Source organism: Ambystoma mexicanum, chromosome 12, assembly GCF_040938575.1.
Source record: "Ambystoma mexicanum isolate Mex_15411 chromosome 12, UKY_AmexF1_1, whole genome shotgun sequence".
Classification (NCBI taxonomy): Eukaryota; Metazoa; Chordata; class Amphibia; order Caudata; family Ambystomatidae; genus Ambystoma; species Ambystoma mexicanum.
The window spans coordinates 235,132,540-235,156,639 of NC_090936.1; the positions used below are offsets into that span (position 1 = coordinate 235,132,540).

General features: G+C 46.7%; 1 protein-coding gene across 14 annotated transcripts in view; it reads left to right on the forward strand.

Moving 5' to 3' along the window:
* The window catches only part of CALD1 (caldesmon 1), a 669,061-nt gene that overhangs the window by 548,095 nt on the left and 96,866 nt on the right, over positions 1 to 24,100 (forward strand). For all 14 annotated transcript variants that reach the window (XM_069628357.1, XM_069628356.1, XM_069628358.1 and 11 more), the window contains one exon: positions 3,971 to 4,134. In XM_069628357.1, the coding sequence (XP_069484458.1) occupies positions 3,971 to 4,134 (164 nt within the window). The remainder of the gene's footprint in view (positions 1 to 3,970; positions 4,135 to 24,100) is intronic.

A 24,100-nucleotide genomic window follows, 5' to 3' on the forward strand; every position in this document is an offset into this window, starting at 1 on the left:
GGGAGTTGCTAGGTCTGGAAAAGACCCGGGGCTATGCTGATTTAAGAACTGTCGGGACTGGGGGCTAGCTAGCCTTTTGGCTGTAGCTCCTGAGATTCAATCCGGGGCTACAACCAAAAGATCAGGGGCTATAACCCTCCTAGCCCCCCCCCCCGCTAGCAACGCCCCTGGAATGCGGGGATGCCTTCTGAGGGGGTAGAGGAGTTCACTCAAGTGAGAGGAGGAGGGGCAAGGGTGGAAGGAACGTGTGGCTAGGTGGTGAAAGAAAGAAAGTAAGAAAGAAAGAGAAAGAAAGAGAGAAGGCAGACATTAGAATAAAGGGCGGGGGTGCTGGTGCTGGCCTGGCAAGTTATTTTAGGGGGCGTTATAGCATTTGCATAAACAGAACAGAGCTGAGAACAGATGCAGAGGTGTTAAACAACTTTGGCCTATCAGTGGAACCCAAACACACCCACCGCCTCTGCCCCGCTCCTCCCATGCTCCCAGCCTCTCTTCCCCACAGTCATAACCGTCTCTTATTTCTTACCCAACGCCCCCTGCGAGCAGGCATCGCCCCCTTCACTCCGGAGGACTCCCCAGGGCATTTAAAAACAGAACCATTTGTAATCTTTTCTGTTTGCTTGTTGGGGTGGGGGGTATATGAGGGCCCCCGGTAGTGCGCTTTCGTAGCCAACATCTTCCACCTGTCCCCTTACCCTGTCGGCAGCACACTTGCGTGCAGGTGCTGGGCTCTGCAACGATGCCCTGGCCGCATTGGGCAATGGCAGTGGTATACAAACTTTTTTATGTCGAGCCCCTTAGTAAAAAAGTTGTTGGTAGGCCCCCCTCCCCGAATGCAAGGACTGATTGTATTTCATATTAAAAGCTGTCAACTTTCTCTCTTTTTAAAAAGCCTCACCCCCAGCAGTGCAATTAAATGATTTGCCCAGGACCACACGTTTTGGGTGTACCAGCAGTGTTGCAGTATGCGCTTAGTTATGTAGACAAGACCACCCCTGTTCATTTTTACATGCTCTTCGTTAGGCCACACCTTCATGTTTTAGGCCACGCCCATCAGGCAAGCCACGCCCCTGAATGAGGGCCCCCCCCCATTTCTTACCCCACTTAAAGCACTGATCACAACCATTGTTCACTCATCGGGCAAGTGGTTTGAGGAATTACCTGGCGGTGCCCCCTACTTCAGCAATCCAGGAGTGCTGTGCGGAGAGCGTGTTCTGATCGCTCATGGGTTGGAACACTAGTCCTCTCTGGCACACGTGTAGTATTGGGCTCCAGGCGTTACTGGTTGCCTGTATAGGGCTGCTGCAGCTTGCGGATAGCTCCTAAAGTTTAAGCACGGGCTCAAAGCGCTGTGCCCGCACTCCAATGGAGAGAGTTCAAACCAGACATCTCCATCCTTTCCTAAAGGACTGCACCCATCTTTAAGTCCATTCATGTACTTCACCTAGAGATCTCCTGCAGGGTGCTTGCTCGAGGTGGGGGTGGGACAGGAGTTGGGGAAATCGTCCTGATCCCAGTTTTTGCAAAACCCTGTCTCCCTTCTCAGCAGAGTGTCCAACACACAAGACTAACTAGCATAGGGTATGCCAGGATTGGCAGTGCCACGGAGCAGACCTGCACTCAGCACGTTACTAGGATGGCATATCTCAAGCTGTCTACCACCGCTCTCTCTACACAGAGGCATAAAGGAAATGTGTTTTTTGATTAACCGTCAGAACCCGTTTGTCCCGCCACTGCCAGAGCTTGTTGTGAATATCAACCAGCACCCGGTTGCATAGGAAACCGACTGCATCCCTTCCCCACCACTTCTCAATAGCCAACGCCTTAAATCCAAGATGGCTTCCATGGTCCACGGTTCCTTTTTTCTCAGCAGCCATTATTTCACATGGAGAATCTTCGTTTCCAGTTCTCTGTGTATTTGAACACCCACTCTATTATGTGCAGGTCACCTTTGTGAATAATGCGACTTGCACATTTCTTAAAGTGGCACACGTGAAAAAAGCACAACCTCTGCACTTTTGTTTTCTTGTGCCATTATATGAGAATGTGGGCCATAAGGTAAATAGTGTTATTGAACGTTTAAGGGACATGACATATTCAGTGATATCATTATATGAGAGTTCTAGGTAAGGACGGCATACATATGTGAATCGCTTTTAAATGCAATAAACCTTCTAAGACAACTAACATCTGTCGGGTTAGGTGAATGCGATCACTGATAATGAAGCTAATGCTACTGGGTGCCAACTGTCTCTCTTCAGATGTTTTGGACCGCAATTTCCAGATTCCTTACCCATCGGCTATGCTGGCTAGGACTGATTGGAGTTGTAGTCCAAAGCAGCTGAGTGCGATGTTGGCTATCAAGGAGGGGAATTGTGAGAGGGGGGATATAGTTGTGCTTATTAGACCGCGATGAGAGGAGTGTGTTGCGGCGGATACATCTGGAGGAGATGGCTTGGGTCCCCAGTCATTGTGGGGTCTTGGGTAATGAGTTAGTGGATCGGGCTGCGTATGGGGCCACGTTGAAGGGGGAGGTGGATGTGGAACTTCCATTGAGTGTGGCTGACATGCAGGGGTTGGTGCGAGCCAAGATTAAGGATATGTGGCAGGATCGGAGGGATATGAGTTAGAAGGGGCGGCAGTGTGCAGGGAGGTTCAGGTTGAGGCATTAGAAGGGGGTGTGGCGTTGGTACAAAGGGAGGAAACTATTCTGCATCGCCTTAGGTTGGGGTCATGCGGGGTTGGCAGGGTGGAAGTGTATGATGGGTAGAGTTGCTTCAGTGGCATGAGAGGCTTGCGGTTGCCTTGGAGACGGTGTCTCATTATATGTTGGAATGTGTGAGGTTTTGTGTGCAGAGGGAATTGCTCAGAGATAGAATGAGTGGCACTGCGGTAGTTGTACTGGGCTTACCTGATTTGTTCTGTTGGAAACGAGGGGTGGAGGATAATCGGTGTAGGTTTCTGCTTCAGTGTGTGCGGGAGACTGGGAAGTGGGAAGAGATCTAGTGGTGATGGTTGGCTGATTGGGGCATATTTTGGCGACCATAATCTAGTTAGATGGAAATCGCCGGCTCTGTTTATCTGGAGACAACCTAACAAGAAAAAGAAGCTTGAGAGCCAAATGTTGCAGGCCCTCTATCATATAAATTATTGTCTAATGATATTGGAATATCTTGACACTGAACCATGATATCTTCTACATTCCTGTCCTTGAGGGCTTCAGTATGACTTCTATGATGACGAATAGCTTCAATGGCATATCAGATGCCATCTTCTGGCTTGCCTATGCCAACTAGGAACATAGGAGTCACAGCAGCGCCCCTGTGGTGCACGCAGGATTGACATACCCAGCTGACGTTTCTGTTCTGCACTACAGGTGGACATAGCAAGGATGTCAGATTAGTACCCCGGTGGGGGGTGGCGGCCTCCCAACCAATGAGGAGGCTCGGAGCGGGGGCTTTAACACATGGTACAGACCCCAGCTCCAAGCCTGCGTAACTATGGGCCCCTGGGCATTACTTGAAGCGTTAATGCCCGACCAGCTCTGGGCTTATTGCTTAATTAGCACACCTGATGGGATGCGTATGAAGGTTACCTTTGTCTTGTGACCACAGTTTTCTCTGCTGATTGGTGCATATTGGTACTATGTCAAGGCCAAATTGGTGAGTTTGAGATTTTAACAGGCAATGTCATAACGTATCGACATTATTTCACTTTCAAGAAACGCCAAGATCAAATAAAGCAGCTGTTAAATCTATTCCAAAAAGGTCTACATATTTAATGTAAAATGAAAGCAAATGTTAACTGCATGGAGGCGTTTTTTTTTTTTTAAAAAGCGCTTCCTAATTTGAGGTCAAGGCAATGTGGCGTATGGCCCCCGGCAACAGAGAATACAGTACAGCTGTGTTTCATGTCTGCATACTTGTACTGATTAGGCTTTGCCATCTCTTTTATGATTTGTCTGGAACAGATCAAAGATGACAAATTCAACAAGGAAAATAAAGACAAGGCCCCTAAAGAAGAGGCGAAGCCAAGCTGGGATCGCAAGAAGGGAGTTACCGACACCAAAGCACAGAACGGAGAGAGCTTTCATGACGCGGCTCCTCACAAGCTGAAGCACACCGAAATCCCCAGGTAACTTCCCAAGTCCACCATCAACCTTGTAAGGCCAGTGTTATGCCTTAAAGGGACCAGCAGTCTGCTGGGGTAAATAATTAGGGCTAAATTGAGGCTAGCTAAAACAAACTGAAATGTTGCACTGTTCACCTCTCTTTGGGTTACAATCCTGTCAGTTGGAGCGGATTATCGTTCGTGTTGCAGCACTTCTTAGGTCTGGCAGATTCTTGACTGGGGTGCTATTTCCTTTCTGGGATTCCTGGCTGCAGCTCATACATAGTCACATAGGATGGACAATGGGGCTGGCAGATTCTTGACTGTGGTGCTATTTCCTTTCTGAGATTCCTGGCTGCAGCTCATACATAGTCACATAGGATGGACAATGGGGCTGGCAGATTCTTGACTGTGGTGCTATTTCCTTTCTGAGATTCCTGGCTGCAGCTCATACATAGTCACATAGGATGGACAATGGGGCTGGCAGATTCTTGACTGGGGTGCTATTTCCTTTCTGAGATTCCTGGCTGCAGCTCATACATAGTCACATAGGATGGAAAATGAGGCTGGCAGATTCTTGACTGGGGTGCTATTTCCTTTCTGAGATTCCTGGCTGCAGCTCATACATAGTCACATAGGATGGAAAATGAGGCTGGCAGATTCTTGACTGTGGTGCTATTTCCTTTCTGGGATTCCTGGCTGCAGCTCATACATAGTCACATAGGATGGAAAATGAGGCTGGCAGATTCTTGACTGTGGTGCTATTTCCTTTCTGAGATTCCTGGCTGCAGCTGTTACATAGTCACATAGGATGGACAATGGGGCTGGCAGATTCTTGACTGGGGTGCTATTTCCTTTCTGAGATTCCTGGCTGCAGCTCATACATAGTCACATAGGATGGACAATGGGGCTGGCAGATTCTTGACTGTGGTGCTATTTCCTTTCTGAGATTCCTGGCTGCAGCTCATACATAGTCACATATGATGGACAATGGGGCTGGCAGATTCTTGACTGTGGTGCTATTTCCTTTCTGAGATTCCTGGCTGCAGCTCATACATAGTCACATAGGATGGACAATGGGGCTGGCAGATTCTTGACTGTGGTGCTATTTCCTTTCTGAGATTCCTGGCTGCAGCTCATACATAGTCACATAGGATGGACAATGGGGCTGGCAGATTCTTGACTGTGGTGCCATTTCCTTTCTGAGATTCCTGGCTGCAGCTCATACATAGTCACATAGGATGGAAAATGAGGCTGGCAGATTCTTGACTGGGGTGCTATTTCCTTTCTGAGATTCCTGGCTGCAGCTCATACATAGTCACATAGGATGGAAAATGAGGCTGGCAGATTCTTGACTGTGGTGCTATTTCCTTTCTGGGATTCCTGGCTGCAGCTCATACATAGTCACATAGGATGAAAAATGGGGTTGGTAGATTCTTGACTGGGGTGCTGTTTCCTTTGAGTTCCGTGCTGCAGCTATTACATAGTCATAAAGGATGGAAAATGGGGGGGGAAAGCCAATCCAAATGCAGTGCTGATTCCCCCAGAGAAAGCTCACGCACTGATAACACAGAGGGTGACCACTGTGACGAAAGAAGACTAAATTGCCCTACCAATCAGATCCTTCAGTAATATTGATTACACTGCCTAATGAACGATAGTAGTTGCCTTGAGTTGCTGATTAACTGTTGGCGTTATTACCTCCGATAAAACCACCAAACTCAAGTTACCATTACCACATGTGGTAAATACTGGGTGCACAGAAAGGTCTGCATTATTCCAAGTCATGTGCGTATTTTTCTTATCGCCCATTTTGGAGGACAATAGGACTCCATATGGTCCGATATTTTCTGCTGGTAGAAAATCAGTAGGAACTTAACTTTTTTCTTTTAAATCTGGTTCAACTAAGAGTGGCGACATAAACAGTCCATTTCAAATGATAGGACCTGCGACCCAGGCCATAATTCCAGATGATTTCTTTCCTGATCCAGGTTTAAACACCTGACTCATTTAAAATGTATCCTGCTGTAATAAAAAATATGTTTTTAAATTCTCAAAGAACTTTATGAATGCCATATCATATCATACCATGAAAATTAATATGCAACCTCTCCTGGTGTGGCGGCTTGTCTATGCTCTTGACTGCCTCCTGAAATTGTAATTGGTTATTTAACGCACTTAATACCCAGAGGTTTCTAAAAGCGGACCCAGGTTCAAACCTGTGTTGCTCCGTATGGTCTTGCTTCCAAGGCAAGCATGTTGCCCCTGAGATATCCTCCGTAAACAAACCCTGCAATAATTAAGCAGGTTCTGGATGGCCAATGCTTCTAGAGCTCTTTAAATATGTCTCAAATACCTCTGCACCAACGCAGGTGTATTGGTGGGTATCCCCAGCGCCAACCCCAGTGATGGAGATTTAGGAAACCGCGGGCCTCAGCTGGTTGTTACTCCTGCTGAATGTGTGCATGGCTGAAGACCTTCTGAGGCCATTGCCTGGATGACTTCTGGGAAGCAGTCCGCCAATCGGGGAGAGGCTGCCCTCTAACAAAGAGGCATCAGATAATCCTTTCGAATTCAGTGGGAAAGTTGTATCCATCACAAAGGGGTCTGCAGTTCTGCACACATCCATGCCTAACTGTGCAAGCCAGTGGGATGTGGGCCCGACCCTCTGTCTACAGTGGCATATTGGAGGTAGAATCTGTCTACACACCATGGGAACTCCGATTTATATATATATATATATATCTCCATATATATCTCCCAGTGAAGACGCAATCTGCTGCAAAATCTTTGCCACACTAGGTATTTCTTGTAATGTTACGCCAAATGACACACCTTGTTTGTTAGAAATCATCCTGTTACTCTAGACCAGCGGTCTGCGACCTGCGGCTCTGCAGATATTCTGGCCTGCAAGTCACATGATCACTCCTCATTCAGTGTTGTGATTGGTCTGAAAGGGCTGTTATTCCAAAACATGTAGAGAGCCAAAGGTTGAAGACCGGTGCTCTGGACATTCCTGGGTTTGACCCCACTGTCAATCTCTCTCTCATGATACTATAACCTTTCAGAAATGTCTTTTGAGTTTAGCTCTTCCACAGTGTAGTCTCTTCATTGGTTTCAATCTGGGTGAGAATGTCACGAGAGAGCAGCAGCTGAGAAGGTTTGGAGCCACTGGCCGATGTATCAATTGAGGACAGTAACACATTTTGCATGTAATGTTCCCTTTTGACACTTTCATTTCGAGTGGCCAAACTCCCTTCAGAAATGACTCCTGGACAAATCACTTTGTGTAATGTGTTGTATCAGTCTAAGACAATTTCCTGTATCTACTGCCTTCCCAGTAAACACGAAAAACAAACATAATTTGCATGACCCCACTCTTTATTAAAAACTGAAGATGCTTCTGAAGTGATTAAGGCAAGGAATGAACTAGAGCTTCAAGCAATTATCAAGCTAGGAGCTGTGAAGTCTAAAGAGATCATTTCTGGTTTAACACATGTGTAAAGCAGCTGGGCAGGTGGCCCTGTGCCCTAGAATGATATTGGTGACAAGGAGGCTACCCTGGGCTAAGCCTGATTTTTCTGATGCACTTGCAATTAACCAATTTGAAAGTAAACAAAATTAAAACATTCTGCATATATTGTATAATTGGTTATTTATAACGTGCTTAATACCCAGAGGGTTCTAAGGCGGACCCGGGGATTGAACCTGTGTTGCTCTGCGTCGCCTTGCTTCCAAGGTCAGCGTGTTGCCCCTTAGCTATCCTCCCGATCGTATATGTCAAAAAAATATTAAAAATCAAGAAACCGTACCATACAATGTGTTGCATTAGACATGGACTCCCGGTATGCTCCTGCTCTGTCTGACATGGTGGTCATTACCAGGTGCATTTGTGCAAACATGTGCTGAGTTTTCTTACAGAAGAACATTTAGTGAAGAGGTGCCCAGGATTCACCTGTTGTCTCCTGAAAGAAAGTCTGATCTTAATAAAGCTCTTGCCTCCAGGATCTGACGAATGTGTACTTGTTTGAGGCGTAAGGCCACTGTCGAGCGGGTTGTTTGTACCAATGCAACTTATCAAACCTTCTTTAAAATATGCTATGCAGTCATGTTGTCACAAAAAGGCATGCATAGTAATTTTATATAATGGCCCAGTTTTTAATTGGTGGGAGTCTAATGATGATGGGTATGAGGTTCCACAGGTGGGGGGGCATAGACAGAGAATGCCTGTCCTGGCTTCTCGTGGAGCATTTGCCACCAGAGATGGTGACCGCTTCGGCTATGTAGAAGGGTACATGTAAGGTGGTGCTTCTGTACATGATGCAGCTGGTCTTGAAGGCGATGCATGCTTGCAGGGAAATCAGTGTAGCTTGAACAGTGTGGGTGTAATGTGATGAAATTTGCGAAATCCTTTGAGGTGGGCAAAAGCAGAGCGAATGCTTCTAATTGGTGGCAGAGTGGAGGTGGTTAGACCGGTGAGTAGGGCATGTCCAAAGACTTGCACCTATGTGCTCCCTGAACATTTGTTATATGCCTATTGTCCGCTCAGCTTGGGACAGACTCCCGGCGAGGATCGGCACCTTTGTAGGGCTGTTTGCCAGTGCAAGATTGGCTTTTTTTCAATTGATTGCCTGCATCCGAGGATTTTGCTTTGCTACCGCAGACCTCTGTTCCCTGGACTGAGCATTTACAAGGGAAGTCCGCCATCTTGGATTTGTTGCATGTCGGGCCATGGCAGATTCTCAATGGATCACTTTCCATATCCCTTTGCTGGTGTTCATGCTCTATTACAGTTGTCTGTCCCAGAGCCTGTCTTAAAGGGTCTGTGGATCTCTTGCCCGTATTACAACATACAGCAATGCCCTGTACCCCTCAATTAAAAGGGCCAGATGTTAATGTTGTGCAAATGTGACACGACCCTGCACCTTGACCATGAGAATTCCCAACACCACCCTAGGCCTTCCTCTGCTCTGATGGGCCCCATCCTATCCCAACCATCGGGGATTGGACAAAGTGCAGTGAGCATCACACAAAAAAAGTCTTAACTCCTTCAGTGTGTTCCAAGGGTGTTTATTTTGGTTCTTTATAGTTGTCTTGGGTTGAGAGAAGATTGACAACCTCAGAACACACAGGGGCCGTGAGGGAGTTTGGCTCTGTGGCCGTCCCTCGCTCCCTCATCTCCTTTGGGCTAATGCTTCCCTAGCCCAGGTCTACATAACCCCAGTTAGTACTAGGGCTCAGTAAGCCCTACTGTCTGCACTGTTTCTGGATCTCAAGGTGGCTTCTATGAGACGCTGGCTGTATGGCTCTCTAGGGACCTTCTAGCTGTCCTTTCCTTGCCCGCTTTATGTTCCAAGGGAGTCCTGGGATGGTGCCTTTGTTCACGTTGTTAAGTCAGCCAGCACTCGCGCACACTCTCACCTTTCCCTGCTACTCTGATGTTCCCACAGTGTTGTCCTCACCACCACGCTACTGTCCCTCCGATGTTATGCTCTGCCTTCCTATCTCCAGACTTAGTTACCTTCTGTCTGCATCCTACATTCCTCCTTCACTCACTAACACTACTATGTCCTAATGTCACTCTACTACACCTACTATTGTCTCCCTTCTTCTACTCCTACAACTCTTCTACCACTAATAGCTTTTCACTGCTATCTCTACTGCTATTGCACTACTACCACTTCTCCTCTTTTCAAATATCTCTACCACATTCACTACCTTTCTCCACCATTTATCTCCTCCCACTATTTCTTCGCCCTCTCTCTCTCCTAACTACCATGCACTACTACCACCACTTCAAATACCATCCATGACTACCACTTCTTCTCTTCCACTGTTAGCACTACTATTCTCACCTCCACATACGCTCACTACTTCCTCTCCTCCACAGTCCTATACCATAACCTCACCCATTCCTCACACTCTGGTCTCTCGTCCTCCTTCCATCTCCTGGCCTCACGTTACTAAACCCACACTAATCCATCCCAAGGTTTCTCTTTAAGTAACCCTTCTCCTTCCAGGATTTGCCAACTACCCCTAACCAACCATTTACCTGAGCTGAGAGGGTGTGGCAGGGAAGACTAGGGAAGGCTTGATATGGGCTTTTAAGCCCCGCCTCCTTTTGGCTTACGTGGCTTGCCGCCCTCAGGGTATGGGAGGCAAAACAATAGTCTATGGGAACTGTTGTTCCCTTTTTTTGTGGCCTATATGAATGTCTTTTTATTGATGTAATTATACCTGGTGGTTTAGTGGCTTCTCTTGATGTAGAGATTCCTTGGTGGACTAATGGACTGGTCCTCTAATTTGTGGGCTGTGGCTGGACTTCCTTGCCTGAGCTCTGTTGCTCTGGATCCTGCTGCTTTGACTCACGGTCTTTCCGAGTCTGCGCTCCTACCGGCTGCCACTGTGATGAATCCCATGGATCCCTCACCAAATCGCTGCCTAAAGTCTCCTCCCCGGTGGCCAGGTACAGGCAGACGCTTCCTGATCCTGACCTTGGGGGTGGTGCTCTGTGGGAGGATAACCTGGGAGGAGAAAAGGCCCGCGAAGGTGAGAGGAATATGTGGGATGAGACGCAGTATTTACCTTGCACTAAGGAAGATATATTACACATGACAAAATACATAATCGCGTTTTGCCACAATAATCACACTGTTCCACCTGTTGAACACCTAAATATAGGTAAAATCGGCCAAAAAGCTGTGGTACAAAAGTGAATAACACCCAGTCTCGCGCCCATAGAGCTAAATGCTTGCCTTACTCAAAAGGGGGAAATGGAAAAAAGTCTGCCAAAAGCCTAGAAAACAGTATTCTTCTTTTCAAACCAAATTGATAACTGATTTGTATGATATTCCTTCAATGAATGTTGTAGAAAATAAAAGGCAAATCATAAAACAGTGAGTTGGTAAAAAACTAACTTTTGCCAAGGGCTTCAAGTCCTATAATTCCCTCAGTACTGAGACGAGGAAGAGAAATGCAGAGGAACACTACTGTGGAAGTGGTCTCCTAATTGTTGTAGATTACCTACCCATGAAGGGGAATGGGAGACTTAAAAAGCCCCCTCAGGTGCAGGCATCAAGAGAAGGAATAGATTAGAAGAGGAAGAAGCAGCGCAGACCGTGGTTGCAGCTGAGAGAGAGAGACTGATGTTTAACCTTTTCATTTAATAAAATGGCTAAAGTTGAAAACTCTTTACAAAGTTGCCTGTCTCACGTTTCTGACCCCTCACACCACCCGCAAACCTTCCTGCTCCTCTCTCCCGTGTTGGCCCTGACACAGCCTTCTTCAGCGAGAAGCCACACACGCCACCTCCCGGTCTTGCGTCCGCAGGCTGCTACTGCAGCTGCTGCACCACACTGGCGAGTTATGGGCAAGGCTCTCTGGTGTCCTATTGCTGGACCGGTGCCGCCTCTTTTCCTTAGGTAAGAAGGCGCTGGGAGGGGTCTGCCTGCAGGCACCCAAGGCATCGGGAAGGGTGTTAGGGCTCAGGCTCCCTCTCTTTGATGTGCTTCAGATAGCCTATATTTGACTTTAAGCTCTATGTTTGTAACTTGTGCATGTTGATGACATGTTGTTAAAGCAGCATGGCAGTAGCAAGTAGGCACTGGGCATTCGACCTGCCCAGTGGATTTGTGGACTAGCTTGCTTTCAGATCCTGTGCTCCTTGTGCGTCCATATATCGGAGTAAGCCAGCATTACACATGCATGCAACCTTATTGGAATCTGCTGACATGGCCAATGAACAGCAATGTGCAAATGTTGGAAATGCAAACTTCACTTTTCACATTCTTTGATATAAAGAGAGAATTAAGGTTTTGTGCATACTCTGCATTTTGTGTATTTGTGCAAAATAGTCACTTGCACTAATGGTTCTGCATTGTCCTTGCACTAATCCTTATTGTACTCAATGCACTGAACTTGGTATTACAGGGCTGATGGCATTACCCCTCTCTCTGTGTGATAAATGTTTATTTTTTTCTTACGCATATGAATCCATGACCATCTGGTGTTATTGATTTGAGTTCATGTTCCTCTTATTGCGATCTGAAGACGTACATTTCCAAAATGTTCACAATGGCCAAGTAATTTAGTTTTTGATGCTTGTTAATCTGCTTAGAATCACATGCTGTGCATATAGTCCGACATCCAGTGGTAACCGCGGAGTATTGCATCTTGCCTTTCGGGGACCGAAAGGGGACATCGGCATAGGCGTGTCTGTAACACTATCCCTATCGTGACGTGTAGTGTACCCAAAATCTCTCATGCGCCGAGGTCCCTCTGATTGTTTTTTTCCACCCAGATAACTGGTCGCCCTACAGCGGAGCTCTTACAGAAGACATTGTTTATCTTATACCGAATTGTCGCTTATTGCCCATTAATTCACTTCGGTCACAAGAACATCTTCGACGAAGACTGCGGGGGATTCGTCTACGGCAGTGGATTTCGGCGCCTAAGATCCGGCGGCCGGACTTTCCATGTGTTCGGGTCCTCTGGCCGACCTTTACAGTAGGGAGAGTGGGGTCGAGGTGGCCATGTTTTTGGTATGTCTTTCCTCCTTTCCCCTCTTTACCCTTTTGGTCTGGTCATCTTCCCCTTTGGCTATGGAAAGGACTCCTTTTAGGTTCGGCCCTAAGTGTAGGGTCAGATATCCTTGGAAGGACGAACACAGGACGTGCAATGCCTGTCTCCCCTTAGATCACGACGAAAAGCGGTGTGCGGCCTGCAAACTCCTTCGGCCTAAGACCCTTAAGGAGCGCCGTGTAAAGCGGTGGGCCGCGTATGGTATGTCGTGGGTGGAACCCCCTTCCCCCACCGCCACACCTTCTGAGTGATGGGGGCACCTCAGATGACCAAACATCCATTGCGGATGTGATAGACCTCGAAGCGGACACTTCTAAGTCCGCCACGCCAGTCCCCGACCCTTTAAGGCCTGATCCTGGTCTCGCTTCAGGGACAACACCCGGCGACAGGGGCGTACAAACGCATCTCACTAAGCATACAACCCCTACACTGGTTTCAACATCCTCGTCGAAAAAGGTGAGCGAGGCAACAGGGCCTTTCGAATATTTCAACGGTTTCCTCGGATCGCGCAGATCCAAAGCCTTCCCCGCATCCGCAGCAGCGTCTTGCGACTGGTCAATCTAAAACAAGTAAGGGCACTACTCCAAAAACTTCACACGTTGAAGCGTGGAAATCCGGCGCTGCGACGGTCCCGAAGGCCGCGGTAGGCCTGAAAGCTACGACTAGGCCTCTAGTTGAAAAACCGACCGCTAGGCCCTCTAACGCTGCAGAAGGTAATACACCTACCGATAGACATCGGAGCAATTATCTCACGCCGATTCTGCGATTATCGAAGAATGCATCGAGAGGATTACGGCGGCGGTGGGACTTATCCCGGTTCCTCCTAAAATCATGGGGCAAGCCGCAGAAAAATCTTCGGATGCGGTTTGGTGCCCCGATTCTCACGATACTTATGAAGAGAGTCAAGAGCCTCTTTCCGACACCCTAAGACTCTTTTCGGTGCTGTATGGCGGAAGACAAAGTTTTTCCACCCGTAGGCCCGTCTGGGTCCTCCAAATGGACTAGAGAGAAATTTGAAGGGTGTATGGATCGGCAGGAGAGAATTAACAGTTTTCCTGATCATCCATCCCCAAAAAGGTCTTGTGGAGAGCCTAACCCTCAATTTTCTTCTCGCTATCAAGAAGATAACCTTCTGTCCCAGTCCAGCATGAAATTGTCCACATGGACACCTATAGGGACATTTACAATGAAGAGGAAGAAGCTTAATTTCTACAAAATTATGAAGAGGAACAGTAGGGTGCCACAGACAATTGGGAAGAAACCCAGCAGGAGGGAATGGACCCATGGACACTGCCACATCAAGATCAGGACACTGATGTTTTTTGTCTGGATTCCCCTCCGTCCACCCCGGCTCGCCAAGCCTCACCTGTAGATGACCAAATGGCCTTCTCTATGTTAAAAAAGGCAGCTGAACATTTTCAGATCTCTACTCAAGAGGCTGTGCCTGAGCAGGATTTTGTAGAGGACATCCTTAAGGAAAGCCATTCCCCTCCTTAATTCCATCATGAGAAGGTTGGCTCCCTCCTTGGTATCACAGCTCAAACCCGGGCAGTGAACCCAGAGTGGAAAAAATTGTTTCGGCCGTCTCCTTCCGACCCTCTATACATTAGAGGGCACGCCGTCCCCGAGTAGTGACTACCACACGAAAAAGGGCAGGGGTACCCCTTGCCACAGGGGAGGCACCTCCAGACAAGGAAACCAAAAGGCTGCATGCTCTAGGCAAACGAGTCACCTCGGCTGCCGCATACACTACGCGGATAGCAAATAATACCACACTCCTGGCAAGTTATGCTGACGCTCAGTGGGACCTGCTCCAGGAAGGCCTCCAAGAGGTTCCAGAACCCTTCAAATCCAAACTTCTCTCTATTGTAGTCGAGGGAAGACAAGTGAACCCGAATGTGATTAATAACACCCTGGACATGGCTGAAACAATAGGTAGGTCTCTGGCCCAAGGGACCCTTCTAAAAAGACACACTTGGCTGCGTACTTCAGGGTTTAAACCCGAAACGCAAGCCTCTCTCATCAATAAGCCTATTGAGGAAGCTAACCTCTTCGGGAAAGCGGTTGATGAGACCTTGGAAACAGCCAAGAAAGAGCATGAGACTCTTAAGTCTCTGCAACAGATCACACAAACCCCCCCCCACCCCACCCCCCACCCCCCCAGAGATGTAATAACTCTCAGCGGTCCTTTCGAGGGCAGTCCCGTACAGGTGAAAACAACTATGGCATGGGGAATTTCAACGCAGGACAAACTTCAGGAAGCCCTGCATACTACCCTTCAAGGGGTCAACGACGCGGCAAAGGCAGAGATCGAGGCCCCAATCCTAGAGGAGCCGCAGCCTCTGGTCAGAAATGACCACCAGATCCAGGTCCCCTCCCATGTCACCCCAGTCGGGGGGCGAGTAACATCTTTCCTCACAGCACGGGAGGGGATAACTTCAGACCGGTGGGATATAAAGACGGCGCCCCACGGGTACTGTGTGGAATTCACCCGACCTCCACAATTCAGACCGCTGCGCTCACGGCGCCTTTCACCGGACCATCTGGAGATCCTAAATCAAGAGATGGAAGCGCTGTTGGGGAAAGGATGCCACAGAAGTCGTCCCTATTCTTCAGGTAAACAAGAGTGTTTATTCAGTGTACTTCCTTGCACCCAAAAAGGACCTCACCATGTGCCCTGTTCTAGACCTGCGCCCAGTGAACAAGTTCATAGTTTTGCATGGTAACACTACAGGAAGTGATCCCACTTCTGAAACAGGGGGACTACATGGCAACATTGAAGATGCATACTTTCATATTTCAATGTTGCCAGCACACAGGAAATACCTACACCCATGCCCACAAACTCTGAATTTAGCAGCTTGGCTCCTGAAGTCATAGAGTTTGGACACCTACAGCTCCCTCAGAGGTGAATGGACATACTCGGGGAAGCTAGGAAACTGAACACACGTTATTGCTATGCCAGCAAATGGAAACGTTTTGTCATCTGGTGTAATTCCAAGGGTGTCAATCCCATCGATTGCTCACCCAAACGCATTGTGCTGTACCTTACCCATCTGTTGGACACTGGGTTAGTCTTCAATTCCCTAAAGGTTCATCTGGCTGCACTGTCAGCCTACACCACATTACAACAAGTGTTGTGGTGGAAGATACCGGTGATTAAGGCCTTTATGGAAGGTGTTAAGAGGATTTATCCTCCCATTTCTCACCCATCTCCTGGCTGGGACCTAAATGTGGTTTTGACAAGGCTCATGGGAGCTCCCTTTGAGCCTATGCATAAAGCAAGTCCAAAAGACCACCTTATAACACGGCCTTCCTAGAGGCTATCACTTCTATCAGAAGACTTGGCGAACTACAGGCACTTTCTTTTCTAGACCCCTTGGTTACAGTCCACAGGGATAAGGTAGTTCTGCGCACGCACCCCAGATTTGCACCTAAATTCATATCGAAGTTCCATGTGAACCAGTCGATTGAAAAACCTACCTTTTTCCAGAATCCTACTAGCATGGCCGAAAGAAGCCTACACACACTAGATGTGCGCAGGGCAGTCATGTTCTACCTGAAAAGAACTAAACCACTGAGGAAAACAAATCAATTTTTCGTTTCAGTGGCAGCTGGTAGAGAAGGGGATCCTGTCTCTAAATCAGCTATCTCAAGGTGGATTGTCAAATGCATCACACTATGTAACACTCTTGCTAAGAAAGAACTGCCCTTCAAGCCTAGAGCACGTTCTACTCAAGGCACTGGGGCATCCATAGCATTCATTTCAAATGTTCCCCTCGAGTCCATTTGCAAAGCGGCAACCTGGAGTTCTTTACACACCTTTATAAAACACTATTGCCTAGACACTCATTCTAGGTCTGATTCTCAGGTGGGACAAGCAGTACTAAGGCATCTTTTTTCTACTGTTCCTTCTCACAACCCACCTCCAACTCCGGGTACTGCTCGCTAGTCTATGAACAGCATGTGATTCTAAGCAGATTAACAAGCATCAGAAGACATGCATTACTTACCGTAATAGCATTTCTGATGATTGTATCTGCTTAGATTCACATGCGCCCTCCCTACCTCCCCGCTCGGGGTGGAAGGAACATAGACGTCTTACTACTTTCTCTCTTTATGTACTCACTCTCTATAGCCTTGGGCTCCCTCATGGCAGAAAAAATACAATTGGTGGGACCTCAGCGCGTGAGGGATTTTGGGTACACTACACGTCATGATAGCGATAGTGTTACAGACACGCCTATGCCGACGTCCCCTTTCGGTCCCCGAGAGACAAGATGCAATACTCAGCGGTTATCATTGGATGTCGGACTATATGCACAGCATGTGAATCTAAGAAGATACAATCATCAGAAATGCTATCACGGTAAGTAATGCATGTCTTCATGTTTAGATATGCCTGTGCGATAACTCTGTGAGTCAAACGCTGACCCTTGGCTTCAATGCTGAGCTAGCAGGGCACACAGCAAAGTCCCGGCACTCGCCACTAGACATTGGCGAGTGACCATTGACTCCGGTGAGTAAGAAATTGTGCATTGTGTGCATGTGGAGAATTGCGGTGGTGAGTGAACTTTCATGCCTGGCTACCTCCTTGCATCTTAAAATCTTTACCCCTGAGAGAAGTACTAGATTTAGTAGATACAGAATTTTACAAATGGAGGGGTCAATGTCTCAGAAGGAACAGGGCCATTTTGTTTTTCCAGGTTAGCATTGGATCCGTGTTGTATGCTCTTGGAAGATAAAATATCATGACCTTTTAACTGGGAATACCTTGTGCAGTACGGTGAAGATTAGGAAACTGCTCATTGTTTGGCAGAAACTTTGTCAATAACAATCGAGCTAGTATTATCACTGATAAAACACCCACAAGGAGACATTTATTTTTATGTGAATTTGCAGCCTAAATATTCGCTTCCTCAACTATTTTAGCATGACTCAATACACACGGCTCTGTTAAATATCAATCACAATTCGCTGGCCCTTGTACAAAGGTTTTATTTCCCCTTTGAAGCAAAGTACAACACCATTAAACATCAAATCCGCAATTTCACAAAACCCTGAAACGCTAGATCGGGTTGTTGGTATGCAGCTCCCCACAAACCACACATTTAACCCTCTTAACATTGTCCTTGAAATACTTCACAAGATTACGCCTAGGTCCTTTGGAAGGGAGGCAAGAGTGATGTAGTCCGACAAGCTTGCGCGTGTGTCTATAGCGTTGCCCCGCTGACGCTGGCCTGTGAACATGATACTTCTGTATTCAGTGCTAATGCTGCCAATGGGCTGGGGGATGCTTTGGATCTGAGATGACGCCACTATGGCCGCTGTTCAGTGGTCAACCTGCCCATTAATATTCAACCGAAAAGATCGAAAGAGGACTTCCAAAAAGAACGCATCTAACCTCTTACAGGATTACTTGCTCTTCTAGTATAATGTCCTTTACTTGAGAACCTTAGAAGAAAGACTAAAAAAGGGTCCCACTTTAGCGCCCTCCGCGCAGTTTGAATGGCTAAACAAGATGCATGCATACATACGGTAGTGTGTACATACCTACTTAAATAATGTTGTGTGTTTTACAAATGCGATCTAGCAAACGGCCATCAATTTGTACCCTTGGTGTGTCATTTTACTTATTTACATTTATTTTTACACCCTGGGTGTATCAGAATGCTTTAAAAACACGTGGCATCATTTTTAATACCTATATGAACCATCAGATTGCACTAGTGTTAAAGTGATAGTGCACCCAAGTGCTGTTACAAATAGTTCTGAGAAAACATGTTCTAATGTTCACTGGTAAATCATGTGCAAAAAACAGCTCAACAAATGGGAAACAAACTGTCAAACCGCTCTAAAATCGCACCAGTTCCCAATTGGAAATTGAACAAAAACACTGCTCGTTCCCCTCGAGTGCAGTTGCAGAAGAAATAGCGGAAGTATTTTGAGCCCAAATTAGGCAACGATATTTTCATTTCTGAGGAACAGCAGTGAGCAGTGTCGCACTTGACATGCAAGCCTATTCTGGGCGACCCTGGCATTGAGCTAGGCTACATTTTGGAAACTGGATGATCCACCGGTCCTACTTCTATTCACATCCCCCGTACACCTAGAGGTGACCTTTCTAAAATGTGGGACCACGTAGTTTAAATTCCAAGTTATGGACCCTAGAATGATTCCTAACCCTGGTGATACTTCCAGGTTCCCCAGTGGGTAAGCTCTGATATTGTAGCATCCCTGGCTTACATCGGAGGACTGTGAATGCCATTCGACATTGGGGCATTCGGGAGAACTTTGGGAAAGTGCGGCGTTGCTGAGTATGTCATTTATAAAGGACATCATTTGCCCACATCTCGCACATTACAGATCAATGACACAACCAATGGCAGTACTAGGCCAATCGATATTGTAAAGAGCAGGAAGGAGCCTTAGGTGTGTGCCTGCCTCCAGGTATGATATATGATATGATATGGCATTTGTAACGCACCTATACACAAGTGTTTCAAGGCGCGACGAGGCAGGGAGGGTGGAACAAGGGGAAGACAGACAGCGATCCTACTAGGCCAGGTGTCATTCAGATCGCGCAAGTGCAGGGGTAGGGGGAAGGGAGAAAGTGCAAGGGGGGAGGAGGGGAAGTGCAGTACAAGGTAAGTAGAATAAAATAAAATAAATCAGTAAGAGGGCCAGCTGGTGGCGAGTGCAAGGTAGGTGCAGACACGTGCTGGGAAGGGGGGGCTGTAGGGATACAGAGACAGTCCCGCAGTACAGGGGTTGCCAGGGAGGCAGTGCAAGTGGAGAGTGGCTGGGCCCAGGACCGAGGTCGGTGAGAGTGGCCCAGGTGCAGGTTCAGTGCAGATTCAGTGAAGAATTTAGCTGGGGAGAGGGAGAGAGAAAGCAGAAGCAAAGAGGAAGGTTTTGAAGTGCTTCCGGAACCGGAGATGGTTCTCCTCAAGTTTCAGGGAGGCAGGAAGGCTGTTCCAGAGGATGCTAGGCTTTATAGGGATGTATGTGGCAGGCTGCTCCAGGCATTTTACTTGCTAAAGTAACCAATCTGAAACCAATGTTGGTATTTGGGCTGAATACAAGGTGCCTCTTTTTATTTATTTTTTAAACCACTCCATAAATCCTTGCTAAAAGTGATGAGAATTTGCTGCACTTATGATGAAAAACAAGATTTCTATACTATAAATAAAAAAAGGAACACTTTTACTGTCACACCCATACAAGGAAAAGGCAAGTGGGTTGCATAGATGGAGGAATTCAGGCTAATGACAACAGTACAAAAAAGATAAGTTTAATATATGATATTATGTGTTGGTCTTCTGTAGTAGTTACAGGGTGGGAAGTTGCTGTAGGCAAGCAGAAGCAGGCGTGGCCGGTTAGAGCATTGGCAACAGGGGACTAGGACAAGGGCGTATGAGCAAGGCTGTAGCAGCACAGTGTAAGGGAAGGTACACGTGATTAGGTGAGGAATTTGGGGTATTAGCATAATTGACTTAAAAACATTTGACCTAATTTATTTGACCTTTTTTTCGGTCGAATCTAATTAAAGATATATATATGGGGGTGGGTAAGTGTATAGATTAGGTTGAGGTCAAGTGGAGGTAGGGGTTGCGTGGCGGTCTACCCCTCTACACCCCTGCATTTTAGACCGAAAAAAAGGTCAAATAAATTGGAGCAAATGTGATTAGGTCAAATGTTTTAGGTCAAATAGACCCAAACCGAATTTGGAGCGGGCAATAGTGACAGGGGAAGACAGTAGAAGCGGGGGAAAGGGGAAATATGGTTAATGACAGGCAGTGGCTGCTGTGAATAGGTACAGGCATACGTGGCAGGAATATCCATCAGTAGAGGCAAGTAGTGGAATTCAATAGCGGCATGAGGAGGCTGTATGGGCAGACAGACGTTCTCAGTGACTGGAGGCAGTGGTGCAGGCAGTAGTGACCGGGAGTAGGGATTTAGAGTTGGTATTAGTAGGCCGAAGTGTCAGGAGGCGACAGCAGCAGGGAGTTGGGAGCAAGCTCTACCAGAATTTATTTGTGACAGAAGGAGGTTCTAGAGGTAGACTGTAGGAGCTGGCAGCAGTAGTGCAAGGTGCCAGCAGAGGCATTAGGAGACGGAGAAGATGACATCTGTAGGGAGACAGAAAGCACTGATCGGGAAACCTACATTCCACACATTAACATGCCACAAATCAACGGAATGCGAAGTGGCACTGCAGAAAAACAATTCCAGGAGGTATGATAGTGGATAACTGAGTATCAGGCTTGTATTAAGTTCTCGTTGCATCTTGAAAGAAGCTAGGTCTGTGCTTAATAAATACAACAATAATAATAATAAAATGCATTGCAAGCATCTATCAGATGTCTAGTGGTATTTAAAAGAACAGAGTTCAACAACTGCTAGACTGCTGATAGATGATTGCAATAAAGCAGTGTTATTTAATACGTGCAGACCTAGCTTCTGGAAGCAACTGTGCTTTACAACACATAAGTGGAAGGGCACAGTGAAGGAAGCAGAGATACAAGGGAGTGGGGAGTTTACAATGGGGCATTGAGAGGCAAGGCAATTTGGCAGCAAGGGATCTAAAAGCTCCCAGGGGTAGAAACGGTGGTGGGTGGGGCAGACAGATCCCACAGTCTCGTGCAGGGCGGGGCATGGAGGCTGTGTCAACCCAGGTGTTAGGGAAGAGCTGTTCCTTAAAGAGGAGTGTCTTGATCTCCTTCCTGAAACGTAGCAGCAAAGGGGCAAGTCTGGTGTTGACCGGGAGGAGATTCCAGAATTTGAGGGCATAGCCAGAGAAGGGCCTGTCTTCTGATTCTTTCCCTGCTGCACCCATGTCTGCTTGTTTGTTTGTTTGAATATTTATAATGCGCGCCGGACCCGGGAGTATCAGGGCGCAGAAGGCAAAAGAGGGTTGTTCAGCTTTGGTTACATTGCTGTAAGGTCACATACATTATATACAATAAAGGCAATAAGGGTGTTCAGCTTTGGTTACATTGCTGTAGGGTAGCATACATTATATACATAATTGGGCAGTTTACATCAAGAGAACTAGTAAATACAGTATATACAGAGAGGATAAATATAGTCTGGTGTTAAATGTCATTTTCCTTGATCCAGTGGATAAGGTTGGATCTAAAGCGTGGATATGAAAGGTCTTCTCTTAGTGTCGGTGGGAGCGAGTTCCAGTATTGGGCAGCTTGGACTGGGAAACTGCTTCCACCAGTCTTTGTGCGATTACATCTAGGCACAAGTAGGAGGTTGGAGTATGCTGTTCTCGAGGGGCGATTTGAAGATTGTCTGGAGAATCTGTCAATGAGGTATTGTGGGGCTGCATGGTGTAGGCATTTGAGTTATAGATACTGATTTGAGAAGAATTTTGTCTTTGGTAGATGCCAATTGTTGGATCTTGAGAAGTCAGATATGTGGGCTTTCTTGGGGATACTTATGGCTGCTCTTAGGGCATTGTTTTGAAGAATCTGAATCTTGTTAGTAATGTATTTATTGCTCCCCACATATAAAGCATTACAATAATCCAGTTTGGATAAGACCAGAGCTCTGGCTAAAGTAATACAGTTATTGGGTGAAAGGAAGGGCTTGGCTGCTCTGATTAGCTTGCAGGTGTAAGCTGTGGCTGAAGCCATGGAGTTAACTTGCTTTTTGAAATTTAAAGTAGAGTCAAGATAGAAACCAAGTGTTTTGACTTCCTTGGCTACTGTAATATCATTGTTGTCTATTTTAAAATTCGAGTAGAGATAGCCTAGTTTGTGGAGGTTAGTGGAAGTGCCAAGGATAAGGAGTTCCGTTTTGTCATCATTCAGGCATATACCATGAGAGGCCATCCATGCCTGGATGCTGAGGTACACTCTGTTCACGAAGGCCAAATCCATGTTATAATCTCCCGTCAATGGGATGAGGATCTGTGTATCATCCGCATAATTAGTGTAGGTGATACCCAGGCCATCTAGATCATCAAAAAGGGGCTTTGTAAAGATATTGTACAGTGTAGAGGAAATGCAGGAGCCCTGAGGCACACCACAGGTGATGGGTATGGGGTCAGCGCTGCTAAGGGTAAGAAGACCCGCATTGTTCTGTTGTCAAGGAAGGATTGAATCCATCCTATCGCTTTTTGTGAGAAGTGAACGGCAGAGTCCAAGTGGTTGCACAGAATCTTATGGTCGACCAAATCGAAGGCCGCTGAGAGATCAAGTAGCAGTAATAGTGCTGTTTTACCATTGTCTCTCAAAGCGTCTATTTGTGCTTTGAGTTTGATGAGCGCAGTTTCCGTACCATGTTGTGGTCTAAAACCTGACTGACGCACTCCTAGGAGGTGGTTGCATTCCAGATATTGTTGGATTTGGGGATACGCCACCTTGTCTAAAATTTTAAGCAGGAACGGAACTGTAGTGATAGGGCGATAGTTAGTGGGTATGGAGGGGTCAAGTGTTTGTTTGTTTAGGAGTGGGAGGACCCATGACTGTTTCAGGTTGTGGGGAATGGTGCCAGTGGAGAAGGATGCATTTATAAGTTTGGTGATGAATGGGGACGGGTCACGTGCGGCATTTTTAATGATTTGTGCTGGGCAAAGGTCGCCGTGGCAGTTAAATAGTTTGAGGTTAAGGATGACTTTTTCAACTTCAATGATGGATACTTTCTTGAAATGGAAGTGTGGTGTAAGTGGGGTGGTAGGAGTGATGGGCAGGGTGGACATTTTGTTTGGGATTGGGGCAAGGCAGAGGGTTTCTTTTTTATAATTAATCTTGGCTTGGAGGGTCGATATTTTGCTAGCGAGGGCGTTCTGAATACTGGTACACCAGCTTTTATCTTTGAGGCAAGTGTCTGGGGCTTGGATCAGCATTTCTATCTCTTTAAGGATAGTGAACAGTTCTTTAGTGTCAGAGTTGGCTTGGGTAATGCGCAGGTTGTAAGATTCTTGTTTGGCAAGGATAATCTCTTTTTTGTAGAGGGAGAGGGAGGCTAATTTGCTAAGGTTATTTTTGTTAGTGTCAGATGGTTGTAATCTCCAGATTTGTTCACATTTGTGTTTCTCCAGTCTAATAGCTTTCAGATGGGGAGAGAACCAAGTGTTCAGATGTTTTTTCGGTTTACTCTTTCTTATTTTCAATGGTGCTATGGAATCTAGGGCAGATAACATTACTTTATTGTACTCCTCTACTAAGATGAAAGGGTCTGTGATGGCAGGCAGAGCGTTCAAAGTGGGTAGAATCAAGGGGATGAGTTTGTCAGATGTAATATTTTTTTATTTCTAGTGGGAATGGCAGGAGCTATGCTATCAGGTTGTGAGGGGGCGGTCAACTCTAGGGTGAAGGAGATCAAGTGGTGGTCGGTCCAAGGCAGCAGTGTAGAGGCAGTAATGGAGGTTTGGCAGTTGTACTTTGCTAACCAG